The 26,555-nt window shown below is 32.4% G+C and overlaps 1 protein-coding gene across 5 annotated transcripts in view; it reads left to right on the plus strand.

Annotated features, from left to right (window-relative positions):
* Window positions 1-16,697, plus strand: part of LOC148618760 (BAI1-associated protein 3-like) — an 87,769-nt gene extending 71,072 nt beyond the window's left edge. For 4 of the 5 annotated variants that reach the window (XM_088577946.1, XM_088577947.1, XM_088577944.1 and 1 more), the window contains 21 exons: window positions 1,473-1,597; window positions 2,822-2,912; window positions 3,698-3,754; window positions 5,267-5,373; window positions 5,713-5,764; window positions 6,530-6,565; window positions 7,567-7,730; window positions 8,167-8,293; window positions 9,327-9,395; window positions 10,517-10,591; window positions 10,959-11,060; window positions 11,371-11,571; window positions 11,844-11,912; window positions 12,142-12,288; window positions 12,582-12,695; window positions 13,054-13,137; window positions 13,394-13,475; window positions 13,859-13,897; window positions 14,276-14,399; window positions 14,740-14,942; window positions 15,623-16,697. In XM_088577946.1, the coding sequence (XP_088434072.1) occupies window positions 1,473-1,597; window positions 2,822-2,912; window positions 3,698-3,754; window positions 5,267-5,373; window positions 5,713-5,764; window positions 6,530-6,565; window positions 7,567-7,730; window positions 8,167-8,293; window positions 9,327-9,395; window positions 10,517-10,591; window positions 10,959-11,060; window positions 11,371-11,571; window positions 11,844-11,912; window positions 12,142-12,288; window positions 12,582-12,695; window positions 13,054-13,137; window positions 13,394-13,475; window positions 13,859-13,897; window positions 14,276-14,399; window positions 14,740-14,942; window positions 15,623-15,723 (2,169 nt within the window). In that variant the 3' untranslated portion in view covers window positions 15,724-16,697. The remainder of the gene's footprint in view (window positions 1-1,472; window positions 1,598-2,821; window positions 2,913-3,697; window positions 3,755-5,266; window positions 5,374-5,712; window positions 5,765-6,529; window positions 6,566-7,566; window positions 7,731-8,166; window positions 8,294-9,326; window positions 9,396-10,516; window positions 10,592-10,958; window positions 11,061-11,370; window positions 11,572-11,843; window positions 11,913-12,141; window positions 12,289-12,581; window positions 12,696-13,053; window positions 13,138-13,393; window positions 13,476-13,858; window positions 13,898-14,275; window positions 14,400-14,739; window positions 14,943-15,622) is intronic. The other variant, XM_088577945.1, reaches the window with a different exon arrangement.
* Window positions 16,698-26,555: the final 9,858 nt, after the last annotated feature.

Raw genomic sequence — 26,555 nt, forward strand, 5'->3', positions numbered from 1 at the left:
AGTGGCGTCCATCGTCGTCGTTAACAATTTTTCAACTTTTCTCCTCTGACACCACTTGACCAATTGGAACCAAACTTAGTATGAATGTTCCTTTGGGTATCCTGCATAGAACTAATGTGGGGACTTTTTATTCGTCAAAAAACATGGCCGCCGTTTTTAAAAATAGAACATAGCGGTCAGACAGTAGTTTTTCGCATACATCTCCAAAACCGTTAGGTTTAGCCAAATTCTGACAAAATGGTAAAAGTGTTCAGTATGAGATCTATTTGCGGTCAAATTTTCATTTTAATCTATTACGCTATAATAGAGTTATTGCCCTTTTTCAAGGTTTTTTGCTAGTTTTAATGTTATTTCTGTCAAAACTCTTCTTCAATTGGCGTCCGTCGTCGTCGTTAACAATTTTTCAAAACTCTTCTCCTCTGACACTACTTGACCAATTGAAACCAAACTTGGTGTGAACGTTCCTATTGGTATCATGCATAGAACTGATGTGGGGATTTTTGATCCGTCGAAAAACATGGCCCCCGTTACTGAAAATAAAACGTAGATTTTCGCATATATCTCCAAAACCATTAGGTTAAGCTAAATTCTGATATAGGGTAAAAGTGTTCAGCATAATGAGATCCTCTGACACTATTTTACCAATTGAAACAAAACTCGGTATGAGTGTTCATTGGGATATCCTGCATAGAAGTGAAATGGGGTTTTTTGATCTGTCGAAAAACATGGCCGCTGTTACTAAAAATAGAACAAAGGGTCAGACAATAGTTTTTCCGTTAGGTTAAGTCAAATACTTTCACTAGCTGAAACGATCCTTATTTTTTAGGACTACAAAAGTCTTCAGGCATAAAAGTTGTCAGATGCCTTCTAATAAGAGTTATTGCCCTTGACAAGGAAAATGACAGGTTTTTTTTTACAGTTTTCAGCCAATGTCTTGAAAATTATGATAGATTTAGACTTTCATGTGCTGAAATGATCCTTATGATAAGTCTTATCAAAGTTTTCTTGAGTCAAAGTTGTTGGATAACTTCTTGTTTAATTTATTGCCCTTGAAAGGCGAAATTCAACCAGGTGAGCGATTCAAGCTCCTGGGAGCCTCTTGTTTTACTTAGTTTTTCTTAAGAGTGAGTATGTTGATCATTTACCGGGTATAGGTTTATTCACAAAATGTGAAAATGTAATAAAATATATAAAGTGTAAGTCTTTCGAAAATATAAGAATATTGGAGAAAAGTCACTTCCGCTCTAGTTAAAAAAAAACACAATCTATTTCAAATCGAATGTGTGGTCAAACGATATCATATTGCTGTGTAATTATATTGTCACGAGATCATATTGCTATGGAATTATATTGTCACGTGATCATATTGCTGTGTAATTATATTGTCTTGGGATCAGGTGATCATATTGCTGTGTAATTATATTGTCACGTGATCATATTTGAATGCATATTTTGTTGTTTTGATATTATAGGAAGAAAGCCTTGGTCAGTGCTTTACGAATTTTATTAACTACTGTCTGAGTTTGCTTCGAAAACAAAGGGAGGTATTTCCTCCAAACAACAAAGCTGCCTTGAGTCGCCTTGAGTCAATGTTACAGTAAGTAAAGAAAACTAATAAGCATAATGGATTTGGCTATACTTTAATAGGAGTTTGCCTTTTTGACACTTTCCCTATTCCATTTTATTTTCTACTTGATAAAATGATAGAGGGAACTTAATTTTAACAAATGAATATTCAAAAGTAGGTACAAAATAATGAAGCCGTGAACACGGTTTTTAAATATTGAAAACATCACGAAAGTAAATTAACCATCTTCAGTTCAGTTTGATTATTCGAGTAAGAAGTAGAGGACTGTAACCCAATAATTTTACGATATTTATAATTGTATCGAGTTTTTTTCTTATAACAGAAAGTTTCCAAAAATACTTTACATGAAAACTGATTTGTTCAACGCGCCATAGTTTTCCTTTCCTCTTTCGTCTACCCCGGACTTGACATTTTATGAGCAACTCCGCGGGTGTTTCTAGAGAAGCAGAGGACGCTTATCCTACCGGTGCACCTGGTCCATGCTCCCAGTTTTTAGTGGAGTCGGAGTTGCTTATTTGCTTTTGTTACTTTGTATGTATGATTTTAGTTACTTTATGTTCTTTGTTGTGAATGTCTGTTTTCAATGTCTGGTCTTTGTCCCTGGATTACATTCTTTTGATTACCGATATAACCATGGTTCCCATGATTACTCTCTCTCTCTCTTACATCTAAAGTATCGCTTAAATGTTTTATTTGTAGGTGCCTGGGACAAATTAAATGTTTTATTTTGTAGGTGCCTGGGACAAATTCAGTGTTTTATTTGTAGGTGCCTGGGACAAATTCAATGTTTTATTTGTAGGTGGCTGGGACAAATTCAATGTTTTATTTTGTAGGTGCCTGGAACAAATTCAATGATTTATTTGTAGATGAATGGGAAAAATTAAATGTTTTATTGTGTAGGTGCCTGGGACAATTGAAATGTTTTATTTGTCGGTACCTGGGACAAATGAAATGTTTTATTTGTAGGTGCCAGGGACAAATGAAATGTTTTATTTTGTAAGTGCCAGGGACAATTGAAATGTTTTATTTGTAGGTACCTGGGACAAATGAAATGTTTTATTTGTAGGTGCCAGGGACAAATGAAATGTTTTATTTTGTAAGTGCCTGGGACAATTGAAATGTTTTATTTGTAGGTGCCTAGGACAAATAAAATGTTTCATTTGTAGGTGCGAGGGACAAATTTAATGTTTTATTTGTAGGTGCCTGGGACAAATTAAATGTTTTATTTTGTAGGTGCCTGGGACAAATTCAAATGATGAAGATATACAAGCATGTTTGTCCTTTTAACAACGAATTACTTTTAATGATGAAACCCGTGTTAAAGGTAATATAATTAAATTTGATTTGTTATAAGCTTTTTGATTGTTTTTTAGACTAACTTTGTACTGTGACGTGCTTAACGTCGATTGGGCCGCAATCCGCGTTTCAAATAATTTCTTACTAAATAAGTCTTTGATATCTAAACTTAGACTTGAATTTATAAGAAATTAAATTAATGTTGGCCAAATTATTCTTGCATTACTAACTTCTGAAAGTTAACTACTTCATGGCTCATGTAAACTGTCCTTAAGTTGGTTATTTCACATAACTTTGTAAAATGGTAAAGACCATCCTTAAATTAATGAATTGAAAAGGCTAGGCTAGATTACATTAACTTCTGTTGCTTGGTAGACAATTCAGGAATAAGTAGCTTATTCTTTTGTGACAATTCTTTTAAACCATGATCATTATATAAGCATAATTAGTTTTTTTTTTTAAACTATTTACCAATACGCAGGACACGTAATATAAATAAACATTGTCAAACAATTATCGATACATGGAAAACAGTAACCAGGACAAGCAATGTGGTGTTTGGTGCATTAAGAGAAAAAAATATTTGTGGAGAGTTATTTTTTTGTAAAAATCTTCATTTTATCGATCATTACTGTGAATATGTTAACATCCTTATTTGAAGATAAAGTTTCTAAAAGGAATATTATCATTGATCTGGTCCATTTTAATCGGAAATAATTCATTTTCATTTACACTTTGCATGTTTTGAAATGAGAACTGTACAATGAATGTACATGTATATAAAACAATAAGGTACAAATAACTCTCTTTTAGAAGGGAACAATTGAATGGTACGAAAGGGTTCTTCACCTAACACAAAAGAAAGTACAGGTATATTTTCAATTAATTACATAAATATATATAACATATGCGATGCTATCTCTCTTTTGATAGGTTTGGTTTTGAGTACTTATTGCATGCAGCTAATATGTTGATTATGATCTTTGTACATATTTGATTTTAATGCTGATTGATTGATTGGCCGATTGTTGGGGTTAAACGCCCGAGCAGCAATATTTCAGCTATATTCAGTCGATGAACATGAAAGGGATGATAAAATGAACATGAAATGATGATGATGAAATAAAAAGAGGGATGGGACACAAGGATAATAGGGTCGACAAATTTTGATTGCCACTAGAAAAAATGAGGGATGGGTAGGGTTGGGCAATTTAGCCTCCTGTGGCGGAACGAAAAGGTTCCTACTCCTATCGAATACCGCAGCAGGGTTCTTTAACATGCGAGGAACGTGGCATCTTTCCCAACACAGTGCACCACCATGGTTTGCGGTCAGGTTTTCCGTATTATTGCCAGACAACCCCTGCATGTAACTCGCCAAGGGCACCCCTTAGTTTCTGAGCACTATTTAGTCGCCTTTTACGACAAGCTTAGTCTGCTTATTTCTTTTGACACCCGAACCTGCACGGTGTGATTTTAATGATGATGATGAGAGGTTACTCCTTGAAACACGTGTTAAGCATATCGAAATTTACTCTATAAAAAATGTTTTGTTTTGTTTTGTCTGTAAGAACCATTGGGTCGATACCGCTGCTCGTGGACCTGAGGTACACGGGGGTATTTATCAACGCAGTAGTCAGAATTGTCTGACCCCGAATTATATCATTTTATCTACCCTTTTTTATGAAATCTTGCAGTATTTCAAATTTAAAAATACGTTAAACACTGAGGCTTCATTCCTTGCATTACATATGGTAGAACCTGTCGGTGATGGATTTGACTTCCTCTTTCGATAGTTTTGGTTTTGAGTACTTCTATGTAAATATTTTGATTATGATCTTCCTATGTATTTGATTTTAATGCTACTTGATATCTTTCCTGTGATTTAAATCAGAAACTATAAATAGCTTTTTGTATACAACGTAAAGACATAGAAACTTTTGATTTTCCAATATGAAGTTTTTTATTTTTGTATTCGAGTAGAACCCCTAGGAAACATGTTGATAATGCTTTATAGGAGGTTAGGCAGTAGATGTGTGAGAATGACGAAAATATCTAGTCGCTGCAATAGGGAAATAACCAAATAAAGGGTTTTTAACATGATTTAAGTGAAGTAAAAGGGGGTGCTCTTTTTTGTCTAGTTTGTAGTAGTATAGTATTGGATTGATAATGCATGTTACCGTTTAGTAACTTTCTTGAGTAAAAATATGATGCCATGCAATAAATAGTTTATCTATAAAGCATTTACATGTACTAGAAATGAATGTTATCACGTACTGTTTGAACATAAAGATTAAACATTGCAATGAGATTTTCAACATAAAACATTAGATAATTCGATTGTTTTATGGTAATTAAAACGACAATCGATTCAATTTATGCCAGTCACAACACACAGAGGAAGATATTGTTCATTCATTGATTGAAATGACCAACACCTTAAATGTTGACCTAGCTGCGGCAGAGACTTCATACAATCCACTTTATGAAAGGTTAGTATCATAAATTTAGGTCAATTGCTTTGAATCCAAATGGCAAAATATTTTCTACATGAAAGAGACTTTTTGGATAAGTGCGCTTTATGTCATATGACTTTGCACCCTTCGGATTGAAAATCGATTATGAATTCGCCGAAATCTAGCTATTATACGTGCGATACGTAAATGATATCATGGAAAATACATTTAGCCATTACTTTTAGATAATTAGGTTCGGAAGCTACAACTCGGTTCCCGTTCTTCGCTAAACTAACTAATTCGTTTTAAATAATCAATCAATTACCAGTGGTATCCTTCATGGTTTTTTTTTTATATCTAGTGTTTTCATTACAGGATTTTGAATCTCCATTATTTTGACATCACATTTAGACAACTCGAAAAAGTGGTAGGTCTTGTAACAGTGTTTATTATATTTGTTGTATCTATACATATAACCAAAGTTTTTGCAACGGCTGTTACCTTTATTACCCGGGTTTAACTGGCACCTAACGAAACTTCTTTGCAACGGCTGTTCCCTTTATCACCTGGGTTTAACTGGCACCTGACGAATCGTCTTTGCAACGGCTGTTACCTTTATCACCCGGGTTTGACTGGCTTCTGACCTGACTTATATTACCCAATCACCCATGGACATGGTTACTGACACATTTAACTCTAGGTGCTTCTTTTGAAGTTTATAAAACTCAGTTAATTTTTGAGAATGATTCCGACACGCATAAAAGTAACTGTGTTTTTTTCATATTCTATGATAGCTTGTTTTGTTTTAGCACTTACAATTTTGTATCCCAATTTTGTTTTAAATTGTGCAAGTGAGGATTCGTATTTTTATTTTGTTGCTAGAAATGTTATGTTAAGGGGCATTATTGGGGTTCATAGATATACAGAATATGAATAATTGTAAAAAAATAATTTATTTTTTGTTTGTTACTTCAATATCGGTATTTTTTTAATTCAATCTTACGACAGATGTTATAACTAAAATTGTAATGTCATTTTTACCTAGGTAATCAATATTCGAAACTAATCAATGCAAATATTTATCATTAGACCAAATAAAGATACTAACAAATACAGTTGTGTTACCAATAAAGAAAATATTGGATTCCCATATAAAAAGTCAGGGCATATGATACATTTTGTTCAATTTCAGCTTGCATATGATATGCATGACATACTGCGTCAAGAGGTATTCATTTTTTGTGCACAGTTTTATATTTTTTTTTATATATTTCTTTATGTGTGACGTGCTTTTGAGCTCGGGTAGTAATCCTCAATATTTTTTTTCATTTGCAATGTTAGTAAGAAAGTTATCAAATATGATATATTCTTGAGGCACAAAACTATAAACCTATGATTCTGTCCCATTCAATCGCTATATTCGTAATTGTACCGATGGGTAAAAAGTATTTTGACAATATTGTGGGTTTTTTTTCATAATTACGATTTATTCCAAACACTTTGAAAAAATATTTAAGCATGTATTCCAATTTCTTTTTTTTTTTTTTTGGTCGTTTTTCCGTTTTAGACCTGAACTGTTTCTTTCCTTTCTTCACGCCAGCACTCTTTTACCACCTATCCAAACTGTGCACCTCTATACATATTTAAGCTTATCAGTAGACGTTTCGCTAACATTGTTTTGTCTTAAATTTGGTGAAGGGCTAGAACACAAATATTTTGAAAGGCTATATGTGTGTATCTACTTGAAATTTAATAAAATAATATGCTAATATATAAAAAGCGTAATATTTATTTTTTTAACACCCCGCTTGGTAAAGTAAGTGATACCTGAATTACCAAAAATTACATTTCCGAGTACTGGTGATGACAGAACCACATGTACAGCATATCGAATTTTTGTTTTGTTTTTGTTTTGTTTTTTGTTTTGTTTTGTTTTGTTTTTTTTGTAAAAATTAAATTATGCATTTAATGTATCGAATAATTTTAGTATTTCGTTAATTATATGGTATGCATTTCAGTACAACGTTTCTTTAACAAAAACAAAATAGATTCATCTGAAATAAAAATATGATAAAATGTATCTCCTTGCAAATATTGCAGAGAATGAGAAATATAAAAAGTTGTTCCGTTCTTTCTTGCTATTTTTTCAATGGAGTCTTAAAAGATGTACGAAAAGAATATTTAGTAATATCTTTAAAAGTACTTAGTTGTGTTTTCTCTTGATTGCAGCTAGATTTAGAGTTCTCAAAAACAATACAGAAAACAATAGAAAAACCAGATAGTAAAATCAAAAGAAGTATTCAGGCAACAACTTCATCTGTAGGGACAGATCTATTCGAGCTTTACTTGGCATTGCAGGAGTTCTCAAGCTATCGAGAGAAACAAAGTGACAGGTTTGAATATTCATCGCTTCCAAAGCAGTTAACATTGTTTATTCATTTATCTTAGAAGTTTTCAAATGAAATGAAAACATCAGTCAAATATTCAACGTCATTTAAATTCAAATAATTTGCAAACAAAAGAAATAAATGATTACAAAAAACAAGGTGGTCTTTCAGACTATCAAATAGACTCATACATAAAAATTAGAAATGAGGATTCAAATATAGTTCAGTGTTATATAAATATTATACAACCTTGGTATCTATATATAACCTCATTTTGAATATTCATCATGTAATCCAATAAAATTTGCATCAAGTATGATTTAAAGTTACAATCTAACAAGTTAAAGCAAAATGGAATAATTGACATCGAAGAACACCAGCTGTTATTAACTGTTTAGTCTAAAGCAGTGACCATTAACTTGAAACTTTGCCATTTTCAAAGCGAAAGGAAACAGAAGTTACATATAGTTCAGTATTACCAATGGTTCAGATTCGTAGTTCAGAAATGGCTAGACATTGCAAAAGTTAAAGCAAAACAAAGAATCCAGAGGGCAGTTCAATTGGATAAGGTATTAATTTATTTTAGTTGTATACTTCTTATGTTTGTTACCACGAGAACATTTTGAAGGATTTATGAATACAAATAAATGCAGACCTGATACAAATAGCTTAATGTAGCCATTTAAAAAAAATCAACTGGTACAAATCAAACATATCCAAGTCCGAATTTTATAAAAATATATTTCATGATGTTCATTATAATTGTTTTTCTTTACACGAAGTTTGTCCCGAATGTGTGTGTTTAAATCCCTGCATAAAAGGAAGATTGATAACGTGGTTCAAATATCAAACACTCGAAGAGTAAAAAAAAACATCAACCACCTTCCTTTCAATTTGAATAAAAATGAAACTTTATATCATTCAATTATGCTGTAATATACCAGTTTTCCATGCATATGGTGTTTCTGTTTCTCAGTTGTTAGGTATGTCATAGCAAGTAGTGACTATTCTTACTTCTAAGGACGCAATAGAGACAGGTTGTATGAACGAAAAAACGTCTCATATTCTGCCTGAAAAGTTCTGTTTCGATATCCGTATTTTATTGAAAACTATTCTGTTTCTGACAAACATGTTACAGATGATAGATTTCTATACTGTCTACAAATTATTTTTTTGTGGGTTTTACTTTATTTTTTTCTTGACGCGTTTCCCTCAAAAAATTCATGGCTTACTTTGAAGCCCGTGTATTGGATTTACTTCATTTTAATTGTATTCAGTTCATATTGTTTTCGCTTATTTGTTGTTCATATCTTCTGTACTATTTTAACTACTGATTTTACCGCCTTTGATTGGTGATAGTTTATGCTGCCCAGTTGTGTTGAAATATACCGGAAATAATTAACTGTAAGGAAGAGGAATGTTAATTGCTGTTAAACCTTGTATAGTCAGCTGTAATATTGAAAATGCCTGAACAGAAATTACCCCTCACTTACCTTGGTGTCGGATTAGTTATGGCACTCAGTTGTGGTATGGAAAATGATATTTCATAAAATATAGAAGTAAGCCAATATTCCAGGTCTTAACAATATGGTTACATTGCAGGTGGTTGATGCGAAAGGTGATGTGAAATACAGCACATCTTCTGTAGATGTTGTATGTTGTTTTTCCCAGGTAAGCATAACAATTGAAAATCTTTAACTAATTTTTTATCTTTTATTTTGTTTCTGTGCAATTCACATGATATCAAAATTCCCTACCAATTAAACATATAGTGTTAAATATTTCTGCATTTTTCTGCGAACCTTATAATTTGCCTAAAAACTACCGTTACTTCTTTTGTTGGGTTGTTTTAGATCACGTTTCATTTGACAAGTAGGTACAATGTCAGTGGTGGTCATGCGATCAGATTTTCTGTCTCTCTGTCTGTCCGTCCTTTGATTCACCTGCAGCTTTTCCGAAACAGCAGATTGGAATTTGATAACAAAATTATTAATCAGATGATGTCATTGCGCACCTCTTTTATCGCATCTTAACAACGTTTGTGGTTTAATTATGCTTAACATGGACACTGTCAATCGTTGACCATAGGAAGGGACATTGGTCTGCAACAATTTATCACAGCCATCTTGAACTACTCTTAAAGGTCGATAGAAAGGAAATATTAAACTATACGACAAACGATACATAATTTCCGGTCAACAACTTTCCTTTCATCTTTGGCAACATACCTTTTCATATCACTCGAAACTCCACGAACATTTTGTACCATGCTAGGTTTGTTTTATAATTTAGCTTCTGGAACATGGTTATGTTGCTACAAGAATGAAGTCGTCCCTAAAAAGTTTTATTTCGTATCCATCGGCAAGTAAACATGATAACCGATTTGTTAATGGTGACATAGTTTTCCTCTTTCTCTACCGCGAACGTGACATTTATGAGCAACTCCGGCGGATGCTTCAAGAAAAAAACAGAGGAGACATACCCTACCGATGTAATTTGTCCATTATCCCAGTTTTTATTGGCGCCTGAGTTGCTTTTGTATTCTTTTTTTTATGTGCGTGTTGATTTGGTTATTTTTATTTTTTTAAATATAATATGTCATAAAAAGGTAAATATATTATGAATTAGTCAACCACTCATCACCTGTTTGTCTAAACAATGCGTCCTACATGTACTTCCTTCAAAAAGTATTACATGTCGACTAGATGCGCTTGTATTTGATAATGCTATGTTATGTGCAAAACACAGATAATTTTGATATTAAATCATTAGCTTATGCATGATACTTGTAGATAACAGAATTCTGGAGCCAATTGAAATGGCCGGATTATGTTGATTCTTTTCCTTTAGTACAACAGATAGTTAAGGTATAACATAATGTATACTCATAATCAAATATATCAATCTCAATACTACTTAATCTACCTCTTATGTTAATCTACCTCTTGTGGTAATCTACCTCTTGTGGTATTATTAATACCTCCAATAGCTACCATTTCTTAATTGTGTGATAACACGGTTTTGGACTTGTTTTTTATAAGAAGTCTTATTTGAAGAATGTACTTTTAAAAAAAAAAAAAACAACATGTCTTGCCTCCTACTACTCCTATGAAGAATCGGTGGGCTTTAGTGCATGACTTCTTTATCGTCGTATGTGCTTTTTTATAAATGAATTTGACAAATTACCAGTTTTATACTAAAAATATACATGTTGCTTTCACTCATTCTTTTAAGGATATTTGTGATGGGGCTGTACTTTATGCCGATCTTATCCATCAGAAATTGATTTCCGAAGGTTATTACGATGATGAGGGACAATTTGATATAACAGAACCGGTAAGTTCGTTCTTTATGTTACAACATTGTAGTTCTTCAATATACCCCACTTTTTTATGAGTCATTTAGTTAGAGCTAAATGCAATCATCTTGTCCGTCTGTCTATTCGTTCGTCTGTTCGTCTGTTACATGTACACTTGTTTAAATCAAATTTATCAGCTGTTATTGCCAGGAATGCTTAGATATTTGGTTCAATACTTCTGCTTGATGATTAGTGCCGTTCATACCATGCCTTATTTATGTCGTTTTACAAGTGTTCAGAATTGTTTTCAAATGTCAGGTACAGAGATTGTTTTATTTTATTTTTCAGTTATGCATTACCATAAACAATGTTGAACATGTAAGGAAATCGTTAAAACCACTTCCAGAAAAACTACACTTTGATAGAATAATGGCAGAGATTGAGAGGAGTAATGCTAAACTGAACACTAATCTCTACACCATGCTAAAAGAATCAGACAGTAACATGACTAAGAAAATCAAGAATGTTGTTGATCGAGTAGCAGACAAGGTTCGTTGCTATAGTCAATTTACATCACTATATTTTAAATCTACAACAATTACTATATCCACTGTTACCGGAGATGTGGTCAGGAATAATAGTGATAAAGACCAAACTGACTGATGCAAAACCAAATTAGCGTTTCGTAAATGAAGTCCTTTTTAAAAGCCATATAAAACTAAGACTAATGTATATCTTGTTATAACGTAAAATGATATTTTAATATTTAACAGCACCAATTTTACGCAAAACACTAGCTTGAAAATTGTATTGCCTTCCAGATGAGACCTGATATTAAGAAAGATGTGTTCCATCTAAACTGGGCTCCGGAGAGTGTTCCTGCTGACGATGTTAGTATACTTATTACAAAGATCAAGTTTCTTTCATTGTAGTTATTCCTTAATGATAGTAATAAATTGTCGAATTTCATCCTTTATTTTTTTTTCTCCACTGTATCCGTTGCTTTACCTAATAAATTTTACATTCTTCTCGATAAGAAGTATCTTCTATCAGACCAATACATGTATGTATCTGTATACAAAGTAGTAAAATTCTAAACAATATCATATTTACTTATAGGCAGTTGGTGATTTAATGACTTATTTAGACAGCAACTTACTGACATTAAACAGTAATCTACTGAAAGCCAACTTTGACCGAATTTTGTTGTCCATATGGGAAGAACTATTAGAAGAATTTAAAGATGTCATAGATACAGAAGAACCAGTAAGAGAATCAACAGTAGTCGTTAGATGAACTAATAAAACAAGTTATATTTGTTTATTTATACCATTTACTTAAGCGTGACTTAGATATTTTAATAAGCGAAATGCAAAACAGAAATGCAAATCAAATACTTTAAAGTATTAAAAAGATCGTGTTTGTTCGAGTCTGTACGTTGCTTTATGTCGACTCATCGTTTCTTTCTTGTCTTTGATTATAAAAAAAAACTACATCTCTACAATTGCAGTTTACAAGGAGTTTATACAACAAATTCTAAATATATTTCTCATTCATAGAGACAGCCAGTAGTATACAAGAGGATGTATGAAGCATTAAGTATATTGGTTGATTTCTTCAATGCCAATGATAGAGGTCTTACCATTGCTGAACTACAGACTAAGGAGTACAAGGTTTTAACTTTCTCCGATCCTCTTTTAAAAATTGTTAATAGGTTAAGATTATTGCAAACACTGATAGGTTTGCTAAAAATCAAAAACAAAAATAAACACTGCCATCTTACATAGAACATTTGTATGGTAAAATTTATACAGAAGCTCTCCATATAGCCATATATGACATAATCGTCGATATCGAATTCGGGCTAGTTGTTTTGACGCATGCGTGCTAGTTGTCTTATGTTGACCCATGACCTTTCTGCTTGATAAGCAGTCATAAAAATGATATTTGTTATGGAAATTGTTCAAAATTATTACATGAAACCTTTTTACTTCTGTTAATGTGATGTAATGGTTTGGAATGTAATTTTAGGAGTTGAAGAACAAACTGGCTCTATACAAAATGGACACTTTTGCCTTGATGGAAAAATTTTATGAAGAAAAGTTGGAGCAGCAGGTATTTGGAACATTTATGTTTCAGTCATTTTTTCATGCAATTAATATTCTTTCTCCACATTTATTAAAGTATGTTTCATAGTGTTTTATATAATCGTAGGACCATGATATATTGTAAAATACTGAAAATAATTACATAAATGAAGGTACATTTATGTGGTAGATTTTCTACTTACCATTATGTCAATTGTATGTGTAACGACTTTAATGACCATGTATATATTCTTATAACTGTCTTTTTCTTAAATCATTGATAGAGAAGCTCAAAGTCTACAGAATATGGCGAAATAAATGTACGGGTGTGGTGCAAGCAAGATACGCATTCAATATTTGTAGAAGGTACACATGTATTAGTGTTTTTGTTTGTTTGTGTTTTTGGTTGCCTTTTCTTAATTTTTTGTACGGCGTATAATTACAAAACTCCGTAAGATTTTCATATTATATGGTAGGATGTGAATGTAAAAATTAAACACATGAAACTGGTTGCAAATGCTTTAAATTTGCTTTCATTCTTGTTTTCTTTGTCTTTTTTTTTTTTTTTTGGTTTTTCTGGTTTTTTTTTTTTTTGTTTTTTGTTTTGTTTTGTTTTTTTTTTGTAATTGTTTATTATACTTTTTTGTCAGCTCATGTCAATACAACAAAACGGTGACAGAAATAGAGACTAGTTTTAATTGAATAAACATACTAACAATTTTTTTTGTATTGTATTTTCTCGTTTTCAGTAATTGATGCTAAGAATATCATTCCATTAGATGCAAACGGTAAGTTAGTATACTATCTTTAATGAAGTAGGTATTAGTTTCGTCACTATTATGATGATCTTTGGTTTGTTTTTTTTTAGATGTTTCCATCCTTGGAAAAGTTATGAGTTATTACTTGCGATGGTTCTATCTGCGAGAACAACATATACCTTTAGTGTTTTCATTAAAGTAACAATTAAAGTTGGTTATTTTATGTCAATGTTAAGAAGAATATTATAATTTGTCAGCGAATGGAATCATCGAATTAGGCGCCACTCACGTGACAAGGCGAAGTTGAACAAACGTAGATTAAGTAATGTACACAGAATCTGTTGAAAACATATCAATGTCATTGATTACATGTGAGAAAAATATGTAATTAAAATTCATTTTATACAGGTTTTAGTGACCCGTATGTAGTACTACAATTTTGCCCAGACCACGTGTTCCCAAATGTTCCTACTGAAAAGACGCGTATTGTGAAGAAAACACTGAACCCTGTCTTTGAAGAAACCTTTGAATTGTAAGCCGTGGTGTTTTCAAACAAAACTATTAATTGTGTTATATTTCGGTGTATGTCGTTGTTAAAAAACATTTAAACATTTCACAAAGTCTAAATTAAACAAAAATGATGGAGGAACTGAAAAGTAAACAATAACATATTTCAGTAATATCTGAAATAATCTCTGAAATTCCGGCTTGTCTTTAAAGAAAACATGTTCAAGTGTGTATATTATCAAAAGACACTAATACTTGACTCATTTATCCCATGTTATGTATGCACTATGTATAAATTTGTAGATTTTTTTCCTTTTAATCACTCAATTGTACTAATAGCTTAATGGTAATTGTTTTATAAATAGTTCTATAACACCTGAGCAGTGTAAACGGCGAGGTGCAGTGTTGGTGCTGACAGTCATGGATCATGACTATGTCTTTGAAAACGACTTTGCTGGTGAAGTGTACATTAACTTAGCTGATATCCCTGGTGTACACGGAGAAGATGTGTCAGGTTACGAGTCTATCAGTTTTATGACAAAACCATTGATCCACCCTAAACCAAAGGGTAGGTATTGATAGGTAGTTAAACCGAAACGTAATTACATGTACATCTTACACTTGTGGTGCTGATATTTTTTTCAGCTAACTTTCACTTTCTTAGCGTTGTCAACCTATGAAACTAACAAATGTGGTTCATTTGAAACGTAAAAAAGCATTTGATTATTTCAAGAAAAAAATGTTGACACGTGTGCATGTTTATGGCGTCAACTTTCATGTGTTAGTACTGTTCGTACTTCTGTATTTATTTATCATTTGTCGGCAGATCATTACAAAAGTGTATTGTCAATCTTGTGCCCAGTCCTCTAACTGTTTTATTGTCGGCCCAACTCCAGGCATCTCTCATTTCCAAGTTTGGTATGAACAATGTCTTAATTGATCACCCAGTATATTACATCAAAACCAGTTTTGCATTCGGTTCAGAAATGCATGGTTATATGCAGCAATGTTTTGGTGCAAAATGAAGAGTTTATTAATATCTTTATACCTAAAATACTACCATAAATTTATGAAGTGCATTTCATGCGTCTTTTGCTCTTGAAGTAAAATCTTATCATGGTTTTGTTTTTCTGTTCTGTTTGGTTTACCAGGAAACATCTTGAGACATATTATTCTTGTTTTATGACGAAGCTATTCTGGTGAAAATCTTATGCATCTTTTAATTGTAAAGTCATTTAATTTTTTTAGATATTGGAGCCCTTGACGTGCTGGCTAAACGCTTGTGGGATGAAGATGCAATTGCTTTTGTTAAAAAACGCACGAAACTAGAATCACAATCACAATCCTGAAAACTTTTGCCAGAGTCTTTTCGGAAGCGTATTTATCTACACAGGACAACAGTTAAAGCTAAAGTCGACTCGACTTGCTTTTACATGTTCTTATGGCCTTATGAAATAAAGGCAATATGTTTCAATTTTCTGTATTATTTATTTTTTTATGCAATATGATTTTTATTGATATTTGAGTGTCAATTATTGATGATTATATTTTATATATATCTATCAATTATTTTAGAAAAATGATCTGTTTCATATTTGTATTCCAAATTCAAAAGTTGTAATTTTAAAATCAGTACATTATATTTTGGTTACATCTTGATAACTATAAATTTTGGTATTATTCCGATTTTCTTTTATTATAGCAAAAAAATTAACTCACAAAATGGACCTTTTTTTTTAAAAAAAAACATAAAAAATGACTCCATTGGCGGCGAAAAATTCCGAAAAATTCCAAACTCGCTATTATTAATTATTCCATTTTTTATATTTTGTTTATTAACGATATGAAATTACCTGAAAATATTTTAAAAACAAGCAATCCAATAATACCTTTCACATTATAATGCTGATATTTTACTATCATTGTATTAATTAAGACATTTTATAGGTTTATTGGGCCCTTGGTCCATTTTCAAAACATTGTTAGAAATACATTTCTTTTAAAAAAACAAGTATGACAATTACGACCTTATGCCTTAGTACTTAAAGTACAAAAAGGGACATAACTCTGTCGTATTGTGGGTTTTGTCTTATATGTTCCATGTTCAACCACTGCCATACATAAAATGGTACATATTTATTGGTCAATTACATCAAGGGAATGTGACTTATTATTCGATAATCGCATGAACTCAGTGTAACGTAAATCTTGTATTTGCTAAATGTAATATTGAAGGGCACTGTTTCAATTTTTATGAATTTTTTTTCTATATATGTACTGTGTTCAATAAATGTTTTAATAAAATTATGTCTAAATATCTCAAGATTCAAGATTCAAGATTCTTTATTTCACTCAGACACAAGTTATGTGTAACATGAGGCAAATACAAATACAATTAATGAAAATGAAAATCTCTGAGATTTACATTTACAGTTCTGCTAGGACAGTAATATGCAAATATTCAATACAACCTTGCCAAAATTTCATTAGACATAGGGATATATTTGTTTCAACCCGTTTCCATCCATTTTATTTAGTGCAATAATAGCTTACCCACAGAAAAGAACAACTGGCAAAGAGAAAACTACATGTATATCCGTTCATAAAATATTAACACGGTGTGAGGTTCCCGGGTCAAAGTGGTGGCTACATGATTCGGCAACCTTAATATTTTGCTCAAATTAAGTTGGCTTGATAAAATAGGCTTTCTTAGCTAGAGTATTAAAATATGGATGCTTGTGGTCTATATAATCCTTGAATTATGTCACCATATAATCATGTTTTCACTTAATTGCTCAAATTCGTGTATTTAAGCTTAATTTACATTGTGATTTCTGTATAATTCAACCATGAACTGCAAAAATGTTCGTTTAAAAAGTAACAACATAGTTAACATAATACCAATGTTCTTAGCCGAATTATACATGTATAAGCTAAACATACCCTGTTCAACTTTTTTCGCTTAATCAGACAGAAAAAAAGTAATGTAGTTAATGTTATGCAGCTTGTTTTTATTATGTTTTCTGACAGTTAGTCGGTTAGTTAGTATTCTGTCACTTCATTGCAAATAAGGATCGAATATATAGACAATCAAAGAAGTAAAAATCGGCTTCATCATATTAAGCTAAGCAGAGATTGATTGATTGATTATTGGGGTTTAACGCCCAAGCAGCAGAGAAATGGAATCCTATTGGTCGTCACCACACGTTGATGTCTTTCTTTCGCCGTCATACATGTTTGAACCAACAACCAAGAAAGAAAATATGAAAATATAGTAATCGCCCTTTGTGCGTTCTCAATCTTAAGCTGTCTGATTTTATAGCCGCACTAAATCCCTTCACTGACATCTTGAAAAATAGTTTTCTAATAATCATTTCTTAAGTCGATGTGAATTTAAGTAATTTTTCTCATTCCTACATGTAAACGTGGTAGACAATGTTGTCGATTGGGAATGTCTCCGTCGACATTCATACATCATGTATAGCTTTACGGATCAGAATTACGATCACTACGACATCGACTTTCACAATGATAAAGTTTAAGTTTTCGATCAATGACTGACTTTGTTAATGTCTGAAATGTCTGAAACATCAAATGAAAAAATGGCGGCCGCTAGATAGGTTCTTGCTTGTTATGACCACCATGGCAGTGAAGAAACTAACTGCTACGTATATTTCTACTATTTAAATGATATATATTTGAAAATAAAGATTTTTTTTTCATGTCTTTTAATTATGAATGTGTGTTTTTCATAATACATATAAACAATTAAACTTCTGTAAGTCATCTTCAATGATGGGCAAATCTCATACCATAAAGCAAACTGTCAAAACTCACAAAAAAAACTATTCATTAAATACAACAATCGACATAATCCATAGAAAATACATAAAACGAATAACAATGACATAAAGAAAACCTTTGTGCCCTTATTTACAAACAATACTAGTAATTTCTTCATTTGCATTTTATTTATTTATTTTTTACAATGTTTGAAAAATTGACAACGGAACGGAAAGAATAAGCAAATTTTCCGGTTTGACAGGGTAGTATACTTAACGGAAGATGGTATTCACGTTCGAGATAGTATACTCCAGTATACCATCCTTCTGAACTTGCAGAGGAATGGCGGTATTTCCGAATAATTTATCTTTGTAAACCATCGAAAAAAGTAACAATTTATATGAAGTATAATAAATGTGTCGACATCCCACCACACATCTAAAAGAAGCCAGGTCTGCCCAACTTTTTTTCTTTTAAATATAACACGATCTTAATATCGGTTTATGTTTTTTTTTTCAATTCTTTCAGAATAGAACTAAGAATAGTGTTGAAGATTTCTAAATCTGGAAAAGTCATTATCATAGTTTATGCAATTCAGCAATTTTTACATTGGCTTTTCAGTCCCAAACAAAAAGGTTTCAAAAGCATTTTGGGTGTCTTGCTGCCTCATGTAACTTACATGAAACTACATAACGAAGCTCATCACGGAGATTCCTTGTAACAATGGAGGTAACTGCCAAATATGTTCATTCGATGATTTTTATGTGCACGCTTGCTGCAGTTGTCGGAACGTTCCAAATACAAGTCGCGTAGTGAGACACAATTATGGAGAATTTTTCATTGGAACTTTTTAACCAACTGTGTGGATACGATGAGGAACACTTATACCAAATTATGTCGGGAAGCCCCGTTCAAGTTGAGGAACACTATCATTGTTTCCCCAGTCTATTTCACCAGCACGTGATCAATTTAAGTGTGTTGCCACGTATGGCAGGTCCATAAGCTTCGTCCATTAACGATGTCCTGATACATGAATCATCGTTCACATATATACATAGACACTGATTAACCTTTTGTGTACATGTACATGTATTCATCTATAACGTGCTTAGTATGTTTCTCCTAGAATCGTTTGTTTCATGTTTATTATCATTTTGTACTTATATTTAAAGTATGTTTTAATATTGCACAGTTATAAATTTATATCGTAGAGAAGATAAAGATATGGAAGAATATATAAAAGGATTATTATAGTTTATACAATTCAACAATTTTGACATTGGTTTTTATTCTGCTTTGTCACAAGATTTCGGTTTATAGGATACTTTTTAATATTTTGGGATTTTTGTTGCTTAAGTGGATTAGAAATATAATATCACATGTTGTATTTTGTGTATAGAAGTTTTTATTTCATTATAATTCATATACATTGTATTGCATTTAATCTTAGATTTTCTATTAGTATTCGTTAAAGTTTATCAACTGGTTCTTGCTCCTTCATTTTTCGTTCCTTATTTTTTTAATTTTATGTTAGTTTTCATTACGATACTGAACTTTCTATAACATTGATATTTGAAGTTATCATGATTCTGTCTGTTCAAAGAGTGACTGAATTTGTATAGCAGTCCTGATGCATATTCCAGCTTGAATGTTTAGAACACTTTAAAAACACTGATTCGTCTGATTTGCGAGAATGACATCTTAAAAAAGCTTGTAAATCAGATTTATTTATGATAATAGATTTTTTCCTACTTGGCTATACCAAGTCCAATACAGGAAGAACATTCTTCTGAAGACCGGCCTATTTTGAGATGTCGTGGAATCATAAGAACAATTAATTTGATGTTTATTTTTTCATTAATATTTAAATGTTAATCATGAGATTTTTCACAAAGAAACTTATATTACATATGCGCATATACATGCATCAGTAAATGCGCCCATTTTGAAAATTTTAGATCTGCTAGTATGTTCGAAACTAAATGTTTTCCTTTTAATTTGAAATAAAAAAAGAAATATGTTGTTTAATTGTACAAAATTACTTATGTTTGGCTGAGCAATTGTGTTTCAAGTTTTTTTTTATACAAAATAAAATGCGGCACAAAGAAACCGAATTGTAGCTACAATAAAATATGGATGCACTACTTCTACATACTCGTTTTGAATTTACTGCTGCGGTAAAATTTTGAGGTCTGTGACTTAATGTTGTGTTATTATCAATGTTGGTTTATTTTTACAGACCAGAAAATTAAGAGGGTTACAATTACGTAGTAAAAAGACAATGTAAAAGTTAGTCCTTGGCCTCGGGAGATGAACTGGGGTGTAAAATGAAGTTTTCTATTGTCAGATTGTCAAAAGAACGACAAAAACTTAAGGAAGCGTAATCAAAGTTATTAAGGAAGAAAGAAAATACCAATGAAAACAATAAGGAAATGGAAAGCAGAAAACAGAGAAAAATAAACGTAAATGAACTCCAAGAGAAAATGAAAGTCTTCGATCTTTGATCTATAAATGATGAGGGTTTACTTTATTTATTGTTCATGTTTTTATGTCACATCAACAGATTCTTTGATGTTCAGTATAGTAGTCGAAGAATTCAAAGAGAATTTAATTCTGGAACTTGAAATTTCATATGGTATATAAAACAGGTAATACATGTACATGCAAATACGCGATGTTTAGTAAGACTGAAGATTAAAATGAGAAACAAAAAGAAGATCTCAGAGGCATCAGAAATCGGAAGATTCCACAAACACGTACGTATTAGCCGAAAGTCCTTAAGCTTCCATTTTTCACCGATCTTATATAGCCGAAGAAATAATAGCAGTAAATAGTAAATTAGTTCTCCTTTTTTTAAAACAGCAGTCAATACCACCAGATTATTTGATAACGAATGGTAATTAAAACCAATGCAATACAGGAAAAAATTACTACATGATGACAATAGAAAACAGCTAGGGTTCCGTTTTATATTTAGCAGGTGGTCATTTGACAACACTCAATTAAATAAGAAAAGGTTCTAAAGAAACTATATTTTGTATGAATTTTAATTTGATATTGAAATACTTAATCAAAATTGTGTATCATATAAGCATCATCCATTAGATCTGTGAACAACTTAAACTAACTGCTTTATCATAGTAAATTGATATGTCTGCTAGCAATTTAAAACGTGTTTGAAAGACGTATACACCACAACCTTGCTCTTGTCAAAACAGATAATACATAATTGAATAAATTGCATATTTTGATGACTTCCCGTCTGTTTGACAATATGGTATTTCAAATAATCAGAAAATCTGTTCATCCTCTTGTGTTTGCATTTAAACCGCCATTGCAGGTCAACTTAACAGATAGGGTATCGCCCTCCCTTAGACGGTCAAATCTGGATTGAAATGTAAATTATCTCTGGATTGTTGATAAAAGAGTCTTAATTTGGTATCATATTTCCAAAATCTAGTACAATGACTGATCGCTAACTAATAAAAATCGCATGATTCGGCATATTATACTTCGGAAGGGCTTAAAGAAAATGACACCAGGGTATTGGAGACACGTTTACGCCCATATAAATTCTAAAATAAATGACGCAAAGTGGCGTTGATTGAGATCATATTGATTAAACTTGCAAGCGTACAATTTTTAAACCAAACTAAAATATTTTTAACAGCTTAAGATATAATAAGGTAATGATCCAAGTATTCAATGAATACAAAGACATCCTAATACATGTACATGTACATATAAATATAGTATAAAAAATATAGTATGTGTGTACTTGACCGAAAAGAATATTACAGATACCACAAAAAAATGCAATACTGGAGAAATATAATTTATATATATATTTATAAATATAATTTATATATATATAGATGATAGAACTGTCAAATTTGCGATGCAAATTTTTGGTCGTTACCTCCGCGGGACTCGAACTCGTACCGCTGTGACATCTATGGCAACACCGCCTGCACAAAGTCCAGCGCCCTAGACCACTCGGGCAGCTAGGCTATATAAAAATATAGCTTTCGCTGGTCGGGTCATTCCTCCTCGTAGGATTAATTTTGGGCTGTAACTTAGTACACGATGTATGGTACTAAGGGACAGCTCATCTAGGTATTGTTGTAGGATAGAGGATCATATTAAAGGGTTTATCAGCTAATACATAAACCGATTTAATCGAATAGACAATAATGTGTGTTAAGTTTTATTATACGGAAAATGATTCCGTTATTGTTTCCGTCTTAATTAGTTTAATTTTTCATCCGGGTAATACTATTTAGTAACAATTTCAGTGGTTTTTCAACTGAGCGCTCAAATTTGATCAATGTGCACACGTGTTACGTATCATAATGTGACGACTCTTTTCGCTACACTGCTCCATCGGATCAAAATTATGTAAGAATAGAAGGCGGTGTTGCCATAGATATCAAAGCGGTACGAGTTCGAATCCCGCGGAGGGAACAATTTGATTCGCAAATGACAGTTCAAACATCGTTGGGAATTTTTCAGACCCTTCTATGCTTACGTTAATCTTCCCTGTATCAATTTGATCCGATGGTATAAGTATATGCCACAATAACTCTTCCGAAATATAAAAATCATATTTAGTCTACAAATTCAGTTTAAGCAATTAAGATCTAATCCTCTGACAATTTATCTCACTTCAAACGTTAAATGTTGGCTAATTATCATAAATTTCCTTGGGGATGAGGTTTCAGCCCTATTAAGGAATGAAGGCAATGTCAATGTTTTGGTCATGGTAAATGACAACATCTTCTGGGCTTTTTACCTGTCATTATTTTAACAGGTGTGAGATCTACTGATTTAGTGAAATTAATTATCTTAGGGAGGATTAAGTACAGCCTTTGGTTTCATCCTTAATAACAATGTCCTTCGTTCCTTGGACAGTTCTAGCCTACCTATCCAGTGCAAACGAGCTCAGCTTAAATCCAAAATCATACAGATATGAAAATTGGACCATTCGGCTTCCATGTTATGCATATAAAGTTCATACCAAAGTGGATACGGATAAAACAATGTAACGTGGTCAGTATTATGTGTCCATGTGAAACAGTATGGCTTCCTTGCGGTGGCATCAATAAAGTGACACCTTAGAAACATTATTTAGTTTTTGTTGATAAAGTAAATAACGCGTTCGGCTTGTTAAAGTGTGTTTGATCTACGTAACTTAAAAGATAAGTAAATTTGGCGCGAGTTAAACAGATCAGATGTATTCACAATGTGAATGTTCTTGTGCGTCAGATGAAACACTGGTTCCCGAATCCTTGTCTAGATAGAGTTTATTTTTTTTCTAGATATTTGATAGAATCGCTTTGCATCTTAACCTTGATAACACCGTGTTTAACTGACTATACAACCATAAACATATATCGTTCAAAATATAACTCTGAAAATAACAGTGCACACTTACAATGTAGTATAAAAAAATATGTGAAAATGATTGCCACTATTTAAATGATTGCCACTACTTTTAAACTAAGTGCATTAATGTTAAGACTATTACAGTTAGAGTTGAACAACCTTCAAATCTGCTGATTCAATAAAACATTTTCTTCCGATACAAGCACCTGTTATAACGCTATAGATTGTGTGTCGTGTGATTTATATGCTTGTTCGTAGATTGCTGATTCGTCTTATGTGTACAAATCCGACAAAACCCTTCAGACCTCTAAAACGGCCATTAAAGTTTATCTCCAAATTCGATATAAAATAACGTAATCGACCACCCGCGTTCTCTGCTTATAGATTTGACACTCTGATGTGAATGATAATTTTGGTCTACTGACAGAACAGTTGACAATATGCTACTGATAATATAGAATATGTGTCGTTGACATAAATGACAATTTTTGTGAAGAACGTAACCTTATATTTTTAGATGAGTATACTCAATCTATTATCTTAACATGCCTTACAAAAATGTATTTTACTTGGAGAGATAATAAATTTTAAACGAACAAAGCACATGACATAGACTTGAATGTATTACCATACTTAATTAAGTACCCCTTAATCATAACTATCTTTTGGCTACCGGCCACATACGGAAGCTGTAAAGTAGAATATAAATGTCTTCATTGGATTTTTTCCCTATTATACCTGAAAGTATAATTTTATGTTTAAATCGGTCATTTAAGGTATTTTCTGTAACATTAATTCACCCAGTCCTATATCTTCGGTTCATGGAGATGTCAACAATAATTTGTTTGGGTGTATTGACGGACGATAATTCATATACCTATATACTTCGATTGAAAACCTGAGCAATATTATTATAAGGAAGTAACCCCTCCCCTCGTCAATTAAGGTGTATAAATGAACAAGCTAAAAACAAATAAATCAATTAGATGCTAAAGATGTGCATACGAAAATGTGTAGATCGAATATTTAACCATCACAATACTTGTAAAACAACATAATTGGTGTATGTTATATCTTACCCTAGACACTGGCAATCTTCATTATCCACTTTTAGAGCGGAACACCTTGCTTGATATTATATTTTATCCAGCTTCAACCTGGAGTGTGATGGTTTCATTGATGACCTATGGGTGGCCTTGAACTGACATTTTTTTATCCAGATGGCCCGGGGTTGTTATCCTTTTGACATATTCACCATTTCCATTCCCGTTATATTTAAAAACGCTTAGATACTTTTCTACACCTCCCATTTGCAAATTAGAATAAAAAGACGGGTTGTTATTTTAACCAGCAGATGTTAAATTGTATAATATTGTATGTAACCAGCAAATGTTGAATTGTATAATGCCGTATGTAGCCAGCAAATGTAAAATTGTGTAATGCCGTATGTAACCAGCAAATGTTATATTGTATAATGCCGTATGTAACCAGCAAATGTTATATTGTATAATGCCGTATGTAACCAGCAAATGTTAAATTGTGTAATGCCGTATGTAACCAGCAAATGTTATATTGTATAATGCCGTATGTAACCAGCAAATGTTATATTGTATAATGCCGTATGTAGCCAGCAAGTGTTTAATTGTATAATACTGTATATAGCATATCAATGACAGTGTTGATTCAAAGTGATCTGATTACTAAATTGAACTGGATTTTGTTTTTGTTCCTTTTTTCTACACTGCTACCACTCTCTCCAAAGAAGAGATTGTGGAAAACCATAAATCTGTGCTATCGTCTTTTGGTCTCTCTACCAATGACGATGATTGTGATTTACCGTCTATGTACTGGATTCCTAAACTTCACAAGAATCCATACAAACAACGTTTCATAGCTGGATCTGCAAAATGCACCACCAAACCTCTTTCAAAACTTTTAACTACTATACTCACAACTGTCAAAGAGGGTCTACAGTCCTACCACAACACTTGTTACTCCCGTAGTGGTATTAATTCAATGTGGACCCTGAAACATTCAAAAGATCTTTTGGAGACAATCAGTTCAAGACTATTATCTGTATATAATAGCATTATAACCTATGATTTTTCAACACTGTATACTTCTATTCCCCATACTCAGTTAAAATCCCGACTTAAAAACATTATACATCGTTGTTTTTCCAAAAAAGATGGTACACCTAGATACAAATATATAGTTCTTGGTAGAGATTCCTCATACTTTGTAAGAAATAATTGCAAATCATCTTCCAAATGTACAGAGGAAGATGTTTACAAAATGCTGGAATTTTTAATCCACAACATATTTGTCCAGTGTGGTGGACGTGTTTTTCAAAAAACGGTCGGCATTCCAATGGGAACAAATTGTGCTCCTTTACTTGCTGACCTATTCCTTCATTCTTATAAGGCTGACTTTATAGATGATCTGATCAGAAAGAAAGAATATCGTTTGGCTAGATCCTTCAATCTCAGTTTCCGCTATACAGATGATGTATTATCTTTAAACAATCCTAATTTCGGGGATTTGATACATCGCATCTACCCAAAAGAACTTGAGATAAAGGATACTACAGACACTGTGAAGTCAGCCTCATATCTTGACCTACACTTAGAAATCGATGGTAAAGGAAAACTATTGACCAAACTTTACGACAAACGTGATGACTTTTCATTCAGAATTGTTAACTTTCCTTTCATCTGTGGCAACATCCCTTCGGCTCCTGCGTATGGAGTGTTCATATCACAACTCATACGTTATGCCAGAGCTTGCCGAAACTACGCAGACATTTTGTATCGCGCTAGAACTCTAACAAATAGGCTTCTGGAACAGGGTTATGTTGCTACAAGATTGAAGTAATCACTACAGAAGTTTTATGGTCGTCATCATGAACTCGCGGATCGTTATGGTGTATCCATCAGCACCATGAAAACTGATGTATTCAACGGGTCATAGTTTTCCTTTCCTCGTTTGTCTACCCCGGGTTTGACTTTTTATG

This window comes from Perna viridis, chromosome 4 (genome assembly GCF_037379345.1).
Source record: "Perna viridis isolate PV_CMFRI_1.1 ecotype Kerala chromosome 4, ASM3737934v1, whole genome shotgun sequence".
In the NCBI taxonomy this organism is placed as follows: domain Eukaryota; kingdom Metazoa; phylum Mollusca; class Bivalvia; order Mytilida; family Mytilidae; genus Perna; species Perna viridis.